Genomic DNA, 17,306 nt, shown 5'->3' with positions numbered 1-17,306 from the left:
TATATATTTTTTTTGTCAAAGTCACAGGGAGCCACTGAGAGGGCAAAGAGCCCCAGCGAGGGAGAAACACAGAAGGCTCTAACTAGAGACAATGTCTGGTTTGTCCTTTCTGGGCTACCGTAGAATCATGGTAGTGCAACATGGCTGCATCATAATATAGTAATATGCGATTTGCCGCTCAGCCTTCCCTCCGATTTCTTACAGTGGCCACTCGCAGTATTGCAGAGAAAAATTCCCCTGCAGCACAAAAAGCATTTTCCCCATAAACCGCCGTTATGAAGGACACGTCTCAGGACACTTTGAACTGCAAACATCTTTTTCTTTTGAGCCCTGGACATTTTATATTTGGAAAACTTTCCTAAAACCAAGAAAAGTGATTAAAATATCTGATATGAAAAGTCTCTGGGCCAAGAGGGGGCTGGCAGGCGAGGGCAACTAAGTAAACTTAGAAGCTAGAAAACTTTTTTTTGGCTTATGAGCCAGGCAAGCAACTCCTTTTGGACTAAATGGTCGCCAACTTTTTGTGTTGTAGTGGTCTAGTTAATTATAAACCACCTATGGGCGGCCTCCATTGGAGAGGACTCCCTCCCTCTGTGCATATAAACAGCTCATTCTAAGCTAAGGCAACGAAAACACAATGATTCTTATTTTCAGGAGATTATGCACTACTTATATACGTTCTATTTCTGCCATATTCTGACAATAGATCTCCTTAAATCTTCCACACTGGACCTTTAATGCACATTTTCACATATCTGGGGGCTATTATTCTCATCCACTGCACACATTTTTCACACTCTGAGCAATTGCACATTATCTGGTCCATATTTTCCATCTTCATTTGTGCGGCTCTCTTCATTTTAAAACAGATCATCTTTACATATTTTATTTTATTGTATTGATTCTTGACTTTTATAATACTTGTTTGTTCTTTTCTCTTGCTATGTTACAAGTGTCAAAATATTCACTATACTTTTTATCTTGATTCCATTTTAGAAGAAAAAAAATATCAGGATGCCTTTTCACATTTCTAACAGCTATTGACAACAACAGTATACAACATAATAAATAGTTGAAATAAAATAAACTGACAAAATAAGACAGAGAGATTTGTTGTAGTAAATAACAAACTGAGCAGCTGAGGACAGTTTTCATACACTATTCATTTATGACCTTGTCTCCGTATATATGCCTGTGTGTATATGTGTTATTGTACACATCTGTCTGTGTGCACTTGTGTGTCACTGTGTGTGTTGTGTGTGTGTGTGTGTGTGTGTGTGTGTGTGTGTGTGTGTGTGTGTGTCTGAACAGTGATCTGTCTCTGTGACCACAGAGTTTCAAACCCATCCAGAGGGAAAAGACCCGGGAAAGTAGGCCAGCAATGTGTGTGTGTGTGTGTGTGTGTGTGTGTGCGTGCGTGCAAAGGAAGTAGAGCTGAAATAACCGGCATCCCCTGAAGTCCCCGCTGCCTTCATCAATAAAACAGAACATAGACGGAGAAGGAGAAACTGAGAGAGAAAAAGAGAGAAAATCAGACGGAGGTAGACGCAGAGAGTCTAACATCTATACAAAAAAAAAAAAAAAAAACACCACCTAATGTTTTATTGATGTTAGATTAAAGATGATAAAAGAAAGACTTTCACACAACACATGATAAATTTATCTGGCTGCTAAAATACGTCTCTCTTATCAGACTGAACAGTCTAATAGAAATGTGATCTTATGACCAGGAGGTCAACAGTTCAGCCGGGGTTTCGCTGATCAGCTGTGGTCACGTGACTTTTCCAGCTGTGGTTGAGCTTCTTCACAGTCAACATCAGACAACTGTGATCACAGATGGTGACATATTATACTTTTCCTCACTTTTTGACACATACACATATAAAAATAAATGTTACAATGTTGGATATTCATTTTGTTAAACTGTTGGATGTTAATTTTTTAAATAAACACATCAAAAGTGTTAAATATCGGTAAAATATATAGGCAAACATATGTAGGAGTAATCTCTGTGAGCAAAACGCTCAGGTTTCAGACTGTACTAAATGCTGAAATACTTTTCTTTTCTACTTTTCATGACTTGGCTTGACTGGCTGATGTCGGTCCATTGCAGTTTTTTCATTTCCAGGCACAGCACAGCATGAACAGCACCTGTCTTCGCTCGACCGCCCTGTTCAGGACTATTTGTGTTCAGTTTGTCTTACAGAAAAGGCTTTTCCAGCTGTGAAGGAGTTTCATATTTTCTGTTTTTCCTTCTGATGTCCTGCTGCTGCTCAAATGACTTTCTGATGGACAGGTATCTCTACATGAAGCTAACTGCTACTGCTAGTTAGCTGTACACTATATACAGTATAGATTTAGAACTGGAATTTAGGATAATAGGTCCTCTTTAATTCAGATGAAACTTTAAACCAGTGGAAACTAACCCCATTGTAATCACAACACTTTTAGTAACTGTAATTTATCACATTTTTTTCCTCAATAACTGTAACAGATTACAATTTGTATTTATTTTGTCATTTAATTACATGTAGTTAGTTACTCCAAAAAACCCTGCAAGTAGGTAATCTCATATATCCGACGATATAAAATGAGCTTAATATTCTTCACTACACCAAGAGTCAGTGATTACAGAAGAAAATATAAAATAAAAACAAACAAGAGAACTTCGATTTTGTGACTTCCACACATCCCAGATGATTTTGCAGCCACCTAGTTACGCTGACGGATAGTGTGTGGTATCACAAAGGCCACAGCTTCGTGTGTAAATGTCACTCTAAATCAACTATCTGTCCTATATATTACAGTCAGTTGATTTCCTGTGTGGGAACCTCTGAAATTTAATTACTCGAGTGAGGGAACACAATAATTACTGCAGTGTTTTTCACAACGGCCTGATCCCAGCATGCATCTTAACCTGTAGAAATGTACAAGTGGAAATTTGTAACTAATGAATACAATATTAGTGCTGCGTTTGCACAGCCTGCAGCTGAACTGTGTTGCAATTTACATCTGACATCAATATTCATATGTGTGTTTGCAATCACTTGAAATGTTCTAAAATAGTAAATTTACAGCATATGAAAATTTAGAGGAAATGTTGTAAACGTGAGTTACATCAGCGTGTCCACAGATACATAAAGTGGATGGCAGCTGTCAGATGTGAGTCTATAAATAAGCTTCTTGTCCGTCATGATGTCATTAATCCAAAAGTAAAAACTAGAATAGAGCTCTACACATCCCAAATGAATTCTTTAGCTCGCAGGTTACACTGATGGATTGTTTCCAGTGTTATTAAGGCCATGTGTAAATGTAACTCTAAATCAATTACCACCTCTCACTGTTACAGATGTTCTAATTCCTGTGTGGAAACCTCTGAAATGTAATTACCCGAGTGAAAGAACACAGGATAATTACTGCAGAGTGAAACAGAAAAAAAAAACAAAACCTGTTCATCCACAGAAAAGTATCCTCAGAAGGGAACATTTCTGCCACGCATGCACAAATACGGTCCTACGAGCATTGGACGCCAACGAGTGTGAGCTTGACCCTCCCTGTGCGCTCGCGACCGCCCGGCACTCGCTCGCTCATCATTGACTTTTGAGGCTGGAGGCAACTGGCGCCCTCGTGCTTCTGGTGGCAGAATCATCAAGAAGAAGATGATGGAGGAAAAAGAGGCAAAGTCAAGACCAGCCACCTCTAAAATTCCCTTGACACAAGTAAATTGTGTATAACCAAAAGGCCATTTGTTTCTACAGCAGTGGAATATAAGATTAGGGCTCCTCAATATGGTAAAAAAAAAAACATATTGAGGCAGGGCATCTCTGCAGCACGAAAGTACTTCATTATAATGCTGTTTTTGTCACCATTTTTACCAATAAATTCTGTGATATGGATATTGCACTTGCCCATTTTGTGATTTCAATTACATTTCAATGAATTGTGCAGCCATATAGATGTACGTTTAAGTAAGTTTACAATTACTACACAAACTGCAGACCTAATGCATAACTTAGTTAAGGCTTTCGATTGCATCAGTGATCAAACCAAACATTTAACCCCGCCTCCAAAAGTAAAAAGTCAACTTGAGTGAGTGAGTGCTTGTGGGACCTTTTTCGTGCACTGAAATTCTCCCTGGAGAGGATGCTTTTCTGCATGCAGATACTGTTCTGTATTTTTATACCTCATGGAAACGCCTGGTTTTTATGTACGCGCATTTTGAGACTAATTAAACACCATATATTTTTGCACTGGTCTTTTCCCACCGAGTGCTGGGGAAATTTTAAACTTTAACGACTGTGTTAGTGGTGGGTTTTTTTTGCACAGACAGCAACCTATTGTCCAAACTGCATTGCAGTTTCACTTTTCACTGAATACTCAGATAACATTACTGCATATAAGCACTTTATTTAGAGGTGAATATGCAGGGAAAGTCACTGGAATACAGTCATCATCAATATATAGTCACTTTTCTATCTATACTGTATGTTCAACCATGCTGTAAATTTCATAAAAGTCAGACCTCATTCAGTCAACTTAATCAAAAAAAAAAAGCCCTGAAGCAATTTAAAACCATAATATTCAGTTACAAGAAGCAAATGTCCCAGAGCATATTGTTCACTTAAAATGCTTCGAAATTGATATGTGCAGCAGAACAGCAGCACAGAGGCTGCTATCAGTTTTCAGTGTCCAGTCAGACAAGGCTAAGCCTCCATGCTGCCCTAAAACCCCAATCAATGCATCAATGTTTTATTATACATCTATTGATCAAAACCTCTTAGACTTTAACAGCGTCCATCAGGACTTTCTTTATCCTCCCGTGTTCTTACAGTAAAAAAAAAAAATCTTAATATTTAACATAAAAACATCAGAAAAAATGTCACTGTTAATTTAAAATACATATACTTTGAATGGGGATGGGATGAAAAGGCCGCCCACACCTGGGACTAAAACTACAAAAACTATAGTTCTAAAGTGGATGGAGGAGTCGCCACCACAGCTATAAAGCTGCAGTCTGGCATAACTTTCACACAGTCATACATTTGTCACCTTGCTGCAGTGACATTTCCTCCTAGAAAGGTGAGTGTGTGTCTTACTCGTTATACACACACAGAGAGTACAAACATCCCACTACACACACGCACACACCGTACATGCATGAACACATACAGAAGCCCAGAGCACCAGACACCCCCAATCTATCACGCACCAAGAGCCTCACTATGACCAATCAGTTGCCAGTCTGAGGGCTCCTCTTTCAATACTGCGTGCTGATTGGTCATTTTTGGGCAGTAACCAGATTCATGTATGACAGTGATTTATCATGTGGGTTATCAGGGGGGTTACTACATTATTCTGTGTAACCTTGAAATGATCGTGGCCTCATTTTGACAAGATGTGGGGGAAAGTTGTCATTAAAATGCAGCATGTAAAGTGATTAACTTACAGTAGGTGTCATGGTAATTATCTGACATCTGCAATTTTACAGTCATGTTCACAAAAATCGTTCATCATCAAAAATTAATTCAGTGGTTCAGTGTCCAACACTTTGGTTTATGATAAAATAAACACCAAACTGATGTGGGTGTCTGTTGCATTTTGTGTTTAAAGATGGCACTCTGATAAAAATCATGTTTTTAACCTTGTTAACATGTCCGTATGGTGGTTTTTACATGCAAGAAGACATGTAACAAGCACCTTGGAACTGCAGTGTCAGGGTTCGATGTTGATAGTTTTTTCATGTGCTCAGTCAGGCAAGTGGGTAGGAAATCTACTTGCCTGTAGTCTGGTTTTGCAGAAGTCATTTTCCAGAGAAATGTGTTGAAAATTATATGAAAAAACAGATGGGCTTCGATGCAAAACTTATAATGAGGCCTGACGGGACACAGAGAGTACGGGCCAACACGTTGGTCAAGTTTATTTTTCTGTTTTATCCAGTGACTCCAACAACTCTACTGTGTGCTAGATCATTTTAAGATGCAGAATTAGCTAATGGCCACATTCATTAAGATGATTTTGACAGAAAACTTCACAGCTTTGGGGTTGTGCATGAAGAAATCACATCACGATGAAAGTTATCCTCATTAACTGCTAGCATAGCATCAGCAAGATAAGATAATTCACCTGCACTTGACATTCTTTCTGCATTTCTGCCATAGAGCAGCTTTCTGGCATTCATATGCATGATCTGTAGTTTACGGTTTGAAAATCTATGGCTGATTTACTCCTATATTACCACTGTACTTTTACAATGTCTAATGAACAGAGTCGAAGGTGAGCAGTTACACGAGTGGTGGAGAGGTGGGTGGAGACTGAGGTGGGAACTATTTTTATCATGGGAAAAACTTCACAACAGAGATGACTTTTGAAACTTTGAGACTAATTAGCATATTGGCTTTTTAACATCCTAAACTATGTTGGTGAACATCATCATACCTGCTTAGCAGAAGCACTGTACGCATGTTAGCATGGTGATATTAACAATTAACTCACAGAGGAGCTATTCCACAGATCTCCTCACAGAGCTGCTAGCTGAGCTGTAGACTTTTATTCTTGTTATTATTGATCAGGGTTGAATTAAGCAGAAGAAATTTTCTAGTGTTTTTCTATCACTGCAAAATAATTTATAGCTTGTTGAGCTTTAAAGTTTAATGCTCGATAAGGAGCTGACTTTCATTTTGTTTTGGTCCATGAACCTCCTGTTTTGGTGTTATACTACTGACTGTTGGAGCAGTTTCAGAATGACAATCATTTGCTTATTTTTCTGTAAAACATTTTCCTGCAACCAAGTGTCTATAACTGTTCTCTGAGCCAGGTCGCCCTTATAAATACTAGTATTTTCTTTGTGCCGAAACAAATTTGATATTTGTATGCAGCTGTTAAATAAGCTCTGCCCATACCGGAGGGGAAAACAATTCATGGCTCTCCATTGGTGTTGTATTGCGTGAAATTGACTCTTGTCCCTTTCTGTCTGCTAGCAAACAACAGGAAAATGTCTAAAAGTTGCTGTGTGGTGGGATGAACTAACAACAAGTTGAAAAGCGGAGCCTCTAAGAACAGCAGGATGACTGGGAAAACTGTGGCACTCAGTAATGTTATGCCTAAATTACGTAACTAATTTGTCCAGACAAACTGTGGGTTGAAGCTAAGCAAGCATTAAAGGCCTGGTTTTGATCTTTGAATATATGATAGGCATGGTGAGTGTGACGTGCTGTGGTTTATCTCTCTTACATAATCTTCCTCTTTTTGCACAAATTTGTATCTCTAAATAATAGATAAATAAACTTCAAGTTCATTATTCTTGTACTCTCAAATGCAGTGTTATTCAGGATATCAAAACAATTTTCCTGCTTTAAACAAATGATCAGTAGACAGGCCATTTGTCCTCACTTTCAGCCAAATCCAAATAAAATCAGTGGGTGCACATTTAATTTATGCTAATGGTAATTATGCCTATGGGTGACTACTTAAAAATTTAACAAGGTTGACGGCGAACAGCTGCAATGTTGTGTTTCCTCATATTTTTCTATTAAATCTACATTTCTAGCAAGGGAATAATTTGTTTTAATGGTGTGTATGCCAAGCAGGTCATTTGAGGTTTTGCAAAGTATTGTGGGTCTGCTGTCGTTAACTTCAACACAAAGTTTCAATCATGTTTCAGTCACATATTCGATAAAGCAGCTAGTTGAAGTCAATCAGTCAGCTTGTTTCTCAGTCAGTCTGATGAAGCAGATGACACTTGTTGAACTACAGCTCCCAGAGGGCTGAATGCGACCTCTTGCTCTCTGTGCAGAGCGTGACCCCGGTGCTGCTCTGAGTGTGAGTCACTCTGTGCGAGAGAGTGTGTAGTTCAAGGTGACTCTGACCCAGCTGCTGCTGCTGCTGCTGCTGCTGCCTTTTCCTTCCAGGCCACTTGCACATAGTTCAGGTCAGATGTTCCCTTCGTGCACAGTACTTGTCAGCTGGAGTTTCTTTTCTTTAAGATTTTTTTTTTTTTTTTTTTTAGCATTTTTGGACAGATACAAAAACAAACAACAAAAATAGTAGCTCTCCTAAGGTGATTTTACCAGCACAAGAGTCTGTCACAATGTCCACCAAGAGCCAGTTTAAATTTATTAGTCATGGCTGAGATGCTTCTTTTTCATTTGCCAAACTATTTTTCAGGAAATCCTAAATAATATAAAAGCTGTTTACTCCCTACCTTACTTAATAAAACAAAGACAGATATATAATATATCATTATAAACTCATTAACTTCAGCTGAATCTTTAACTCTTTAACAAGCTTTACTGAAAACATGTTAAAAAAAAGATTATTTTTCTTGAACCCTTTATATCACAGTCCTGACTGCGGTCTCTTCTGAAACTTGGTATTTCAGCTGGATGGTTTTGCAGGGTGCAGCAGTGCACGCTTCGCCGAGCTCCGTGACCATCTCAGCCCGTCTTCCACAATACACGCATAGAATATAATGTATAAAATAATCATTTTAATTAAGGCACATCAAGCATCAAATCATCAAATCATGAATTTGTATGTTTGGTCTCACATGGGAACGTGATAGTTTGAGATATATATTTTAGCACTATTTAGATGCACAGATTTCTAGTTTAATGTTATGGTGGTCAATTTGACAAATTTATCAACAGCCAGGTCAAAGTCATTAGAAAATCTGCAGGGAAATCGAGTCGTGGTTGCGGCCATGGCAGCAGTACAACCAGCGAAAATCTACCAAAAATGATCGCAAAAATGTAAAAATCATCTTTGTTTGAAGTTACAATTAGGCATGGGCTCTCTTGTATGTTTCATCTCTGGATTGAGGCAAAGATTAGGTTAATCAGCAACTTTTCAGGTTATGGTTTTACTAGTTTATCCAAAAGGTTGTAAATGGATGAAATACCAAGTTTTTTAGAGAGTCCCATCAGTTTACGTACAGCTGAGCGGTGTGGAGAGGAGAGGTCTGGCTACGTGAAACTGATGCACAGCTTATATTATCTACATTTTGCAGTAGCTTTTTTCAGTATTTACTTGTGACGGCTGACCCAAAGTTCAAACCCAAGATATTTTTATAGCTGCACTATTACATGAAATAGAAATATTCAGCATGTTTTAAGAAGTTTTGGGGGGATTCCCTTGTCTGAAAGGGTAATCTGCAATCAAAGAGTCAGTTCCTCTATAATTCAGAGTAATTCTAACATGGTGAAGATGTTTTGTCACCCGTTGTTTCTAATTGTTCTGTTTGTATGCTCACCTGCTACAGAATAAGTCACTACTGTCACATTGTTGCTGTCATCTTGTTGTTTTACACATATTGAATTGTGAGGTTTTGTGCTAAATGTTGGACAGTATAGATTCTATATACTCGGGCAGATATTTGCTCTTTGACAACATGTTTTAAAAATGGATCCCTTGCCTCCTTGAAGCCAAACCAGAAGATTTAATCGTTAGCGTGACCATTAGAGTTGCTTTTCCTGTCTTTGTTTTCCATTGTATCGATTTCCTCAGAGCTCCAGTGTGACTGATCTGGACCCAGCGACCTAGCGTTTAATCAATACTTCACATGCTGTGAATCTTGCGAGGAAACGATCTTAAAATTGCAGGTGGTTAAGGACTGACACCGCCTCTGGCCCCCACAGAGGAAACTGAGGATGGACAGGGTGATTCAGAGAAGTCTGAACAGGCGAGGACAGGACTGACACAAGGACGCAGGAACACACACACAGAAATCAAGAGGGTCGACGGGCGATGGATGTGTTTGTGTGTTAGACAGTATTTGCCAGACAATCTAATTGTGATTTTGGATGTGATATCCTCTCTTTCAGCATCACACACACACACACACACACACACACACACACACACACGCACGCACGCACGCACGCACGCACGCACGCACGCACGCACACACACACAACATGGAGCTGACAGCTGAGATAAGACCTTATAATAGTTGTGTCACACTGAAGGACACTAGACAATCAGTCACCTCTCTGTGCTCTGCGTGTGAGTGTGTGTTACCTGACGTAAAGTGTGCGTTTCTGTGTGGAGCGGAGCGACGTGGAGCTGGAGCTGACACTGCTGGTCATCATCTGTTCCCTCAGGTCATGGATCTTCGCCTCGAAACGACTGTACTCTACACACACACACACACACACACACACACACACACAGATAAAAAGGACAAACATTGTTAGACCCTGCAGACTTCAGGTTCAAATATTAAATATCCATTGAGAATCTAATTTAACCCTTTAACAGGCACACCAGGAAATATATGTGCAAAAACTATTTTTTTTGGTAAAACTGCGTTGTTTGTCTTACAACCAGCCAGTTAGATATGACCTAATAAGTATCAGGCTCCCATTGAAATTCATTTGTGCAACTCAAGTTAAAGTGTTTTCATATAAAAAAAACATTACAGAGAGTAGAATATGTTAACACAGTAAATATTCAACCAATTTATAAAAACAAAAAAAACAAAAAACAGTGCCTTATTAAAATGCTCCTGTTCACCCCCATCAAAAATACAATACTTACCTGTAGTGTTATTTTATCCATCTGGATAGTTCTGGTGTGAGTTCCTGAGCTTTGGAGATATCAACCCTAGAGATGTCTGCCTTCTCTCAGATGTAATGGAGCGAGACGGCACTGTGGTGCTTAAAGCACCAAAAATATACATTTGAATAATTTACCAGCAATATCTCTTTTCCAGAAATCATGACCTGGTTAATCGAGGCAATCCATGGACCTCGTGAGCAGTTTCATGAAGGAACTATTTTCTTTTTACCGAACTACATCTGCCAGCCGTATCACAGCAGAGAAGGAAGCGATATAAACAGTGATGGCGTCCTGCTCTGCTGAACTGTGACCTCTCATCCATGAGTAGATGCACATTCCCTCTATGTGGTGATACGGTTGGCAGGTTTAGTTCAGTAGAAAGCATAGGTGCACCGTCCAATCCAATAAATCATGATCCAATAGATCCAATAAAAACACAGAGGACTTTTATTTTGACAAAGACATACTGCATTGAATTCCATTATATGTAGAAGAGTCACCTGGTGGTGTTTTCCTTCACATAAATAAAGATATTTCCACCATAAACTGAAGCATAAAAGGCACAAGTTGGTGCAAAACATTTACCAGAAAGCAGGAAATTCAGTTTCCTAGGGTAGGACCCCAGTGTTCCCTACTTAATATGAGTCGACCCAAATTTTGACAGCAAACCTACAGGTAGAAAGAAAATAGTTCCTATATGAAGCTGCTAAAAACAAGGTCTGTGGATTATCTTGATTAAGGTCATGATTTCTGGAAAGAGACAATGTTGTTAAATTTTTCAAATATATTTTTTTGGCACTTTGAGCACAACAAGCACCATTTAGTTCCATTATATTCCAGGGAAGGCAGACATCTCTATTCATTAACTCACACCAAAACAACCTCGATGGATAAATAGCACTACGGGTAAGAGGAAAAATATGTATTTTTGATTTTTTGGGGGGGTGAACTGTCCCTTTAAGATACTTTTACAACCTGCTTGTTACTCCATATTAAAAGCATCTGAGTGATAGCGATTTTTTTTTACGCTTCAATCATCTCTGCTCAGTAGTTCAGAAACCTCGTTACAGAGCGTAGATCAAAGAGAAGAGCAGAGGCGTGAACGAACACGGCCTTGAGGGTGGTGCAGGTTTATGCACACCGCCAACCACATTTCCTGCTAATGGCTGTAGTACAACAAGTACAACATGTGTTTTTAGATGTGATGAAAGTTGCAGGAATTTTATTTTCCATGTTCTCTTGCAGAGGAAGAACACAATTATTACAGACACACACACACACACACACACGGACCTGCAGATGCAAGCACAGAGCTGTCAACAGATCCTCTACAGCCATAATCTAATAGTCTGTTTGATCTGAATATTAACTCCTGTTACATCAGACCCGGTCCATGTCAATATCATCGTAAAGACACACTCAACACCACGCGCACACGTGCAAACCCACTATGAGCCGACCACACCAACTCACACACATCACTCCTAAAAATCAGTGTTTACAAATCTCTTCATGCAGAAAGTATTGATATTCATAAATACTGATATTAAAATGTATTTATTGAGATTAATTCATCCCCTAATGCCCATGCACATCACAAAACCCTTCACTCATTCATGAATTTCTGAATTTTTCACAAATGTAGCTAGGCAGCTTGCTAGCTATGCTTAAAGATGACAAACCCATTCTGAATCCCACCTGCTCAGCTCTGATTGGTCAGTTGTTCCTCTAATCATCAGGCACGTCTCAACCACTAACAAATCTGAGATGAGGGCAGAGATTCAGAGGTCTCTGACAACAATCAATAACCATGTTTCCTTCATCATTTTGAAGTATTGCATTAAAAAAGGTTGATGGAAGCAACAAAATCTGAAAAAGAAAAGTTTTTATGCTCACTTGAGATAAATTTAGACTTTTTCCAAAAACAGTTAATGTGCTTAATGAGAGATAAGAACACCTTTTCACATAAATTCTGACATAAACAACTCAGAAGCTGTTTTGGCTTGTTGACCTGAACTGTCACATGAAAGAATAATTACAAACTGAAAAAAAATCCTGAAGACATCTCTACATATTTTGTTCTCGCAGATGGTGAGAAAAAGGCGACTTGTTTTGTTTCTTCTTCCTCTTTTTTGAGGTTTATTGGCATCTGGAAAACAGCTGGTTTTGTTTCCAGTTTGCAGCCTCTACTTCTTCTACTGTTTATCGATGTAGCCTTTACTAGGGCTCGGCGATAAGTTTTATAAATCGTACCTTTATATTTTTAGACTATTCAATTCTATTCGAGTACATGATACATATCTTGATATAGAATAATACAATATAATAGTCAAAACAGTTAAACACTGATGGCAGGGCTGGCTGATAGGGACAAACTCAAATATCCCAATATTTCTTTAACCAATATTGTAGGAATGACTATTTGTGCTTTCACAGTCTGGTAAGTTTGGAAAATCACATGAGTTTACTGTAATGCAGCGATTAAAACCAGGAAAAGACAACATGCATCATATCACAATATAACGATATCCAAAATCACATAATCAATACAATATTAATATGATGCCCAGCCTGAGCTTATACTGCCAACTTCTGACGAAAGTATGGTTTGCAAAGCCTAGTTTTTGATTGAAATCATCTTATTTCGCAAAAAACTTCACTTGGATGGAAACACAATCAATGTCTTTCAGTCTTCATCCTTTCCTTCCTTCCTTCCTCCCTTTTCTTCCTAGGCTAACATGCCAAAAAGAGTGAGAATAAACATAATACTGTAAAACCCTGTAAGTCAGATCAAAGCGGTATATATGGGAACATGTATCTGTTTTTTGTAGATGGAAAAAAAGGCGAGTCTGCACTGAACACAAGCGTCACATTAAAACACGCACACTGAGTTCACACAGTGACATTCAAGCGGTGAGATATTGCATCATCGGTGCAGCGTTTTCATTTAGTTAGTTAGCTCATATTTGCCCAGTGGTTGGAATACAACTAACCTACTGGAAACACAAAAGTAAAAAAAACATATTCAATTATCTGGAAAACAAACAGAAACAGCTGTAATGACCTAAACATGTGAATGCCTTTTTTTTCACCTTTCACACATGGATTTGCTGATTTTTACACAAATGCAACAACGAATATTCAAACAGCACTTTCAGCTTAATTGCCAGGAGCAACTGTATTCTCGTCTCACTTGAATGACAAGTAGTAAATTGCGAGAGAGCAACCGGTTGACCAATCAATGCAAAGTGCAATCATTTGCTCAGACACTCTACATAGCAGCCCTGTGCTTTAGTATCCTCCTGCTACAAGCTGCAAAAAAAAAACCCTTTAGATTCTGACCCATTTCTCTCTAGTGGCCATAGAAATGCCAGTGTGCCTCTTTAATTATAAATGCACATTATTTATGGAAATGCACAAAGTGGAAAAACAAATGGCATAATGTGGTCTCTAATGTGTGTTTTAGGGTGATAGTCTTCTTCCAGCAGGAAAAGTGAAAAAATATATACTTTTTAACCAGCAGACTTCCGTCTCGAAATGAGAGCAAATCGTGATATTTTTGATCCGGAGTGGCTGAGCAAACAGCAGATATGTGTGTAATAAATCCTCACTGACTGTCCTCTAGTCTTCTTAACACCACACAGCTTCCCAGAAACCTCTGAACTAACACTCGGATGACAACGCCGCTGGCAATAAGCCTGAAAAAGCCCCTCTGAAGGATGTCCCTGTGTGTGTGTGTGTGTGTGTGTGTGTGTGTGTGTGTGTGTGTGTGTGTGTGTGTGTGTGTGTGTGTGTGTCTGAACCATTACTGTGGACTACAGAATCTAATTAACCCTGAGTAATTCAATCATACTCGAGGTACACACGGTCACGCACTCGCAGGCACACACAGAAACACACACACACACACACACACACACTCACGCTCGCACAGCTTGGGAACCTGCAGCCTCTCCTGACTTTTCCTCCTTTTCTCCCTAATTCTGTTTTCATTTCCTTGTTTACCGCCGAACACTGTCAAAATCCAGCCCACAAGCCCCAGATCTCAGCTCTGATTTCGCCCCAAAGCGTTCATTAATCTGACACATTGAAGCTCACAGACACAAACAACTAAACTGTACCAAAACGGCTCAAAGCCACGCACATCTGAAATCACTGAAATACTCAGAGTAACATGATCTCTGATGCTTTTGCTCTGCAGGGTTTAACGACAGGGAAGTGAGTCAGGAATCTGCTTGCCCAAAGTCGGTTTTTGCTTGCCCCTGTACAAACTGCTCTATTTATTAGCAGTTGTCAAACAACATTAAAGACTAAAGTTAATTGTCTTGTTTAATTTGGGGCTGCAGCGTCTATAAAACATCAGAAAAGAGCGAAAAATGTCAATCCTAATATTTCAAAGTCCAAGGTGATGCCTTTAAATGTCTTACTTTCAGTCAAAAACACAGATATTTAATTTAATGTGATAATAAATGAAGAAAAGTGGGAAATAGCCATATTTGAGCCATCCTGCATGAAAAACTACTGTAACAATTAATTGATTTTCAAAATATCCTTTTTACCACTTGCCTGGTTGGGCAAGTGAGTTGCCATAGTTACTCACCTGACATGGCATTTTACTTAACATGGGCAGGTGGGCAATCCTTACTGCTGAGCCAACAGTTGAAACAGAATTAGTTGCCAACATTTTGACAATTGATAAATCGTTTCATGTCATGTTTCAAGCAAAATGTCAAACATTTGCGGCTTCCAGCGTCTTAAATGTAAAGATTTACTGCTTTTGTTTATCATTTATGATAGTAAATGACGAGTTTTGGGGCTTTGCACTGAGCAACCGGAGCAATTTGAAGATTTCTGACATCTTAATTGATTAATTGTGGAAAATAATCAGTAGATTAATCGATAATGTATTTGTTAGCTGCAGCCTTAGTTTTAGAAAAAGAGCTTTGTTGGCAAGAAGATTCATGTAACTTATTACCTTAAAAGCTAAGTGAAAAATGAATGAACAATGAAAAAAAGAGAACTGTTGGGCCAAAAATTACTTAAAGTTATGACTTGATGGACTAGATGGATTTAATAATCTGACTGATTTCAAATCAACAGTTTGCTTTAATGCAACCTAAATTGAAGGCCAGTCAGGTTAAAATTTTCCAATTTTCCGACTCAATTATTTGCTTTATCCAAAAGTAAAAGACTGTTCCTTAACAAACTTTTAATACGGTTTTAGGTAAAGTATTTTTATAGTAACCTTACTGTTATTTCAGTTTGTTAAATATAATGAATATAATAGCTAACGTTAGCATGACATAATGTTAGCATGACTTATCGATACTTGGTTTTTGTTCAGTTTACAAAAAAATTAACACAATTCAGGTGGACCACTTCAATTTTGTCCATTCTGCATTAGATTTAAACCTCTTTGTGAGTCACCAAGAGAAAATGGTGGCTCAGCTGCAGGGGGAAAACTGTCATTACGTCAAACGTACAATACTAAGAGCAGCCTAACTGACACCCTTTCACTGAAGTAAGAATAGCAGGATAAGGGAACAGGATGTAATTTCAAGTTGTTAAAATCCAAAAAAGTAGGCTGCCATCGCTAAAGCAGAAAGCTGAATGGGACTCATTTAAAACATTACTTCAGCTACTCCTGAGATATACTTTTTACAGTGTAGTTTTGTCAATGCAAAACTGACTCCAATCTCTCCACAACAAGAGCACTCCTCAAAATTTCATTTTCATTGCTTCAACCTTCAATATTTCCACTGCTGCCCTCGGTCTGGCGTTTTCAATCTCTGCTCTAATCCATTACAAATTGATGGATTAACACTTCTATTTCAGTTTGTTTCGCTGGCCTCACCCAACCACGGAGCGATCACACACATACATCAAAATCACAGGACACCGTATGAACTTCCACATCATCAGCATCTCACTGTGTCTGTCAACACTCATCGCCTCACTGCAGCATTATGGGATTAAGAGTGAGAGAGAGAGAGAGGGAGAGAGACAGACGGGCAGACGGACTGAATGAAGAGAGACAGAAAAGAGAGGAAACAGATTAATGACTGATTGAGCTCAGATGTGTTGCAGCAAACTCCACATCTGGTACAGTGAGATAAAGAATAAAGGTTTATCAATGACAGGCAGAGTTGAAACAGTAGAGACAAAGGCAGAGATGCAATAGAGTGACAGGGAGATGTTGCTCCTCTGTGACCTATAGAACAAAGTAGAACTGCAGCAATTAATTGATTAGTTGTTAAATTAATCGCCAACTATTTTCACAGTCGAATAATTGGTTTGAGTAATTTCTTAAGAATAAACTCTGAATATTTTATGCTTTCTTTACTCCTCTGACAGAAAACTGATCTTTGGCTTGTGAACAAAACAAGAAATAAAGAATAAGATAAAGACTAATAGTTTATCAATGACAGGAAGCGTGGAAACAATAGAGACAAAGACAGAAATACAGTAGATCTGCAGAGAGATGTTGCTCCTCTTTGTGACCTACAGTAGAATAGCAACAATTAATCGATTAGTTAACTATTGGGTTAAACGCCAATTGTTTTGATAATCGATTCATCTGTTTGAATAATTGTTTAAGCGAAAGCACTCAAAATGTGCTTATTTTAGTGTCTCAAATGTGAATATTCTCTGGTTACTTTACTCCTCTCTGACTATTAAGTGATTATCTTTGGGTTTGTACAAAACAAGACATTTGAGGACATCATTTTACCATTTCCTGACATTTAATGGAC

At 38.6% G+C, this 17,306-nt stretch overlaps 1 protein-coding gene across 1 annotated transcript in view; it reads right to left on the bottom strand.

Annotated features, from left to right (window-relative positions):
- LOC146324311 (discs large homolog 1-like protein) overlaps positions 1 to 17,306 on the bottom strand; it is a 156,359-nt gene that overhangs the window by 13,489 nt on the left and 125,564 nt on the right. Inside the window, exon 16 of the mRNA XM_084723625.1 lies at positions 10,015 to 10,129. Coding sequence (XP_084579751.1) covers positions 10,015 to 10,129 — 115 coding nt within the window. The remainder of the gene's footprint in view (positions 1 to 10,014; positions 10,130 to 17,306) is intronic.

This window comes from Lutjanus erythropterus, chromosome 7 (genome assembly GCF_056507025.1).
Source record: "Lutjanus erythropterus isolate fLutEry1 chromosome 7, fLutEry1.hap2, whole genome shotgun sequence".
NCBI classification, from domain to species: Eukaryota; Metazoa; Chordata; class Actinopteri; order Lutjaniformes; family Lutjanidae; genus Lutjanus; species Lutjanus erythropterus.
This window is presented reverse-complemented; position numbering and strand designations above follow the sequence as displayed.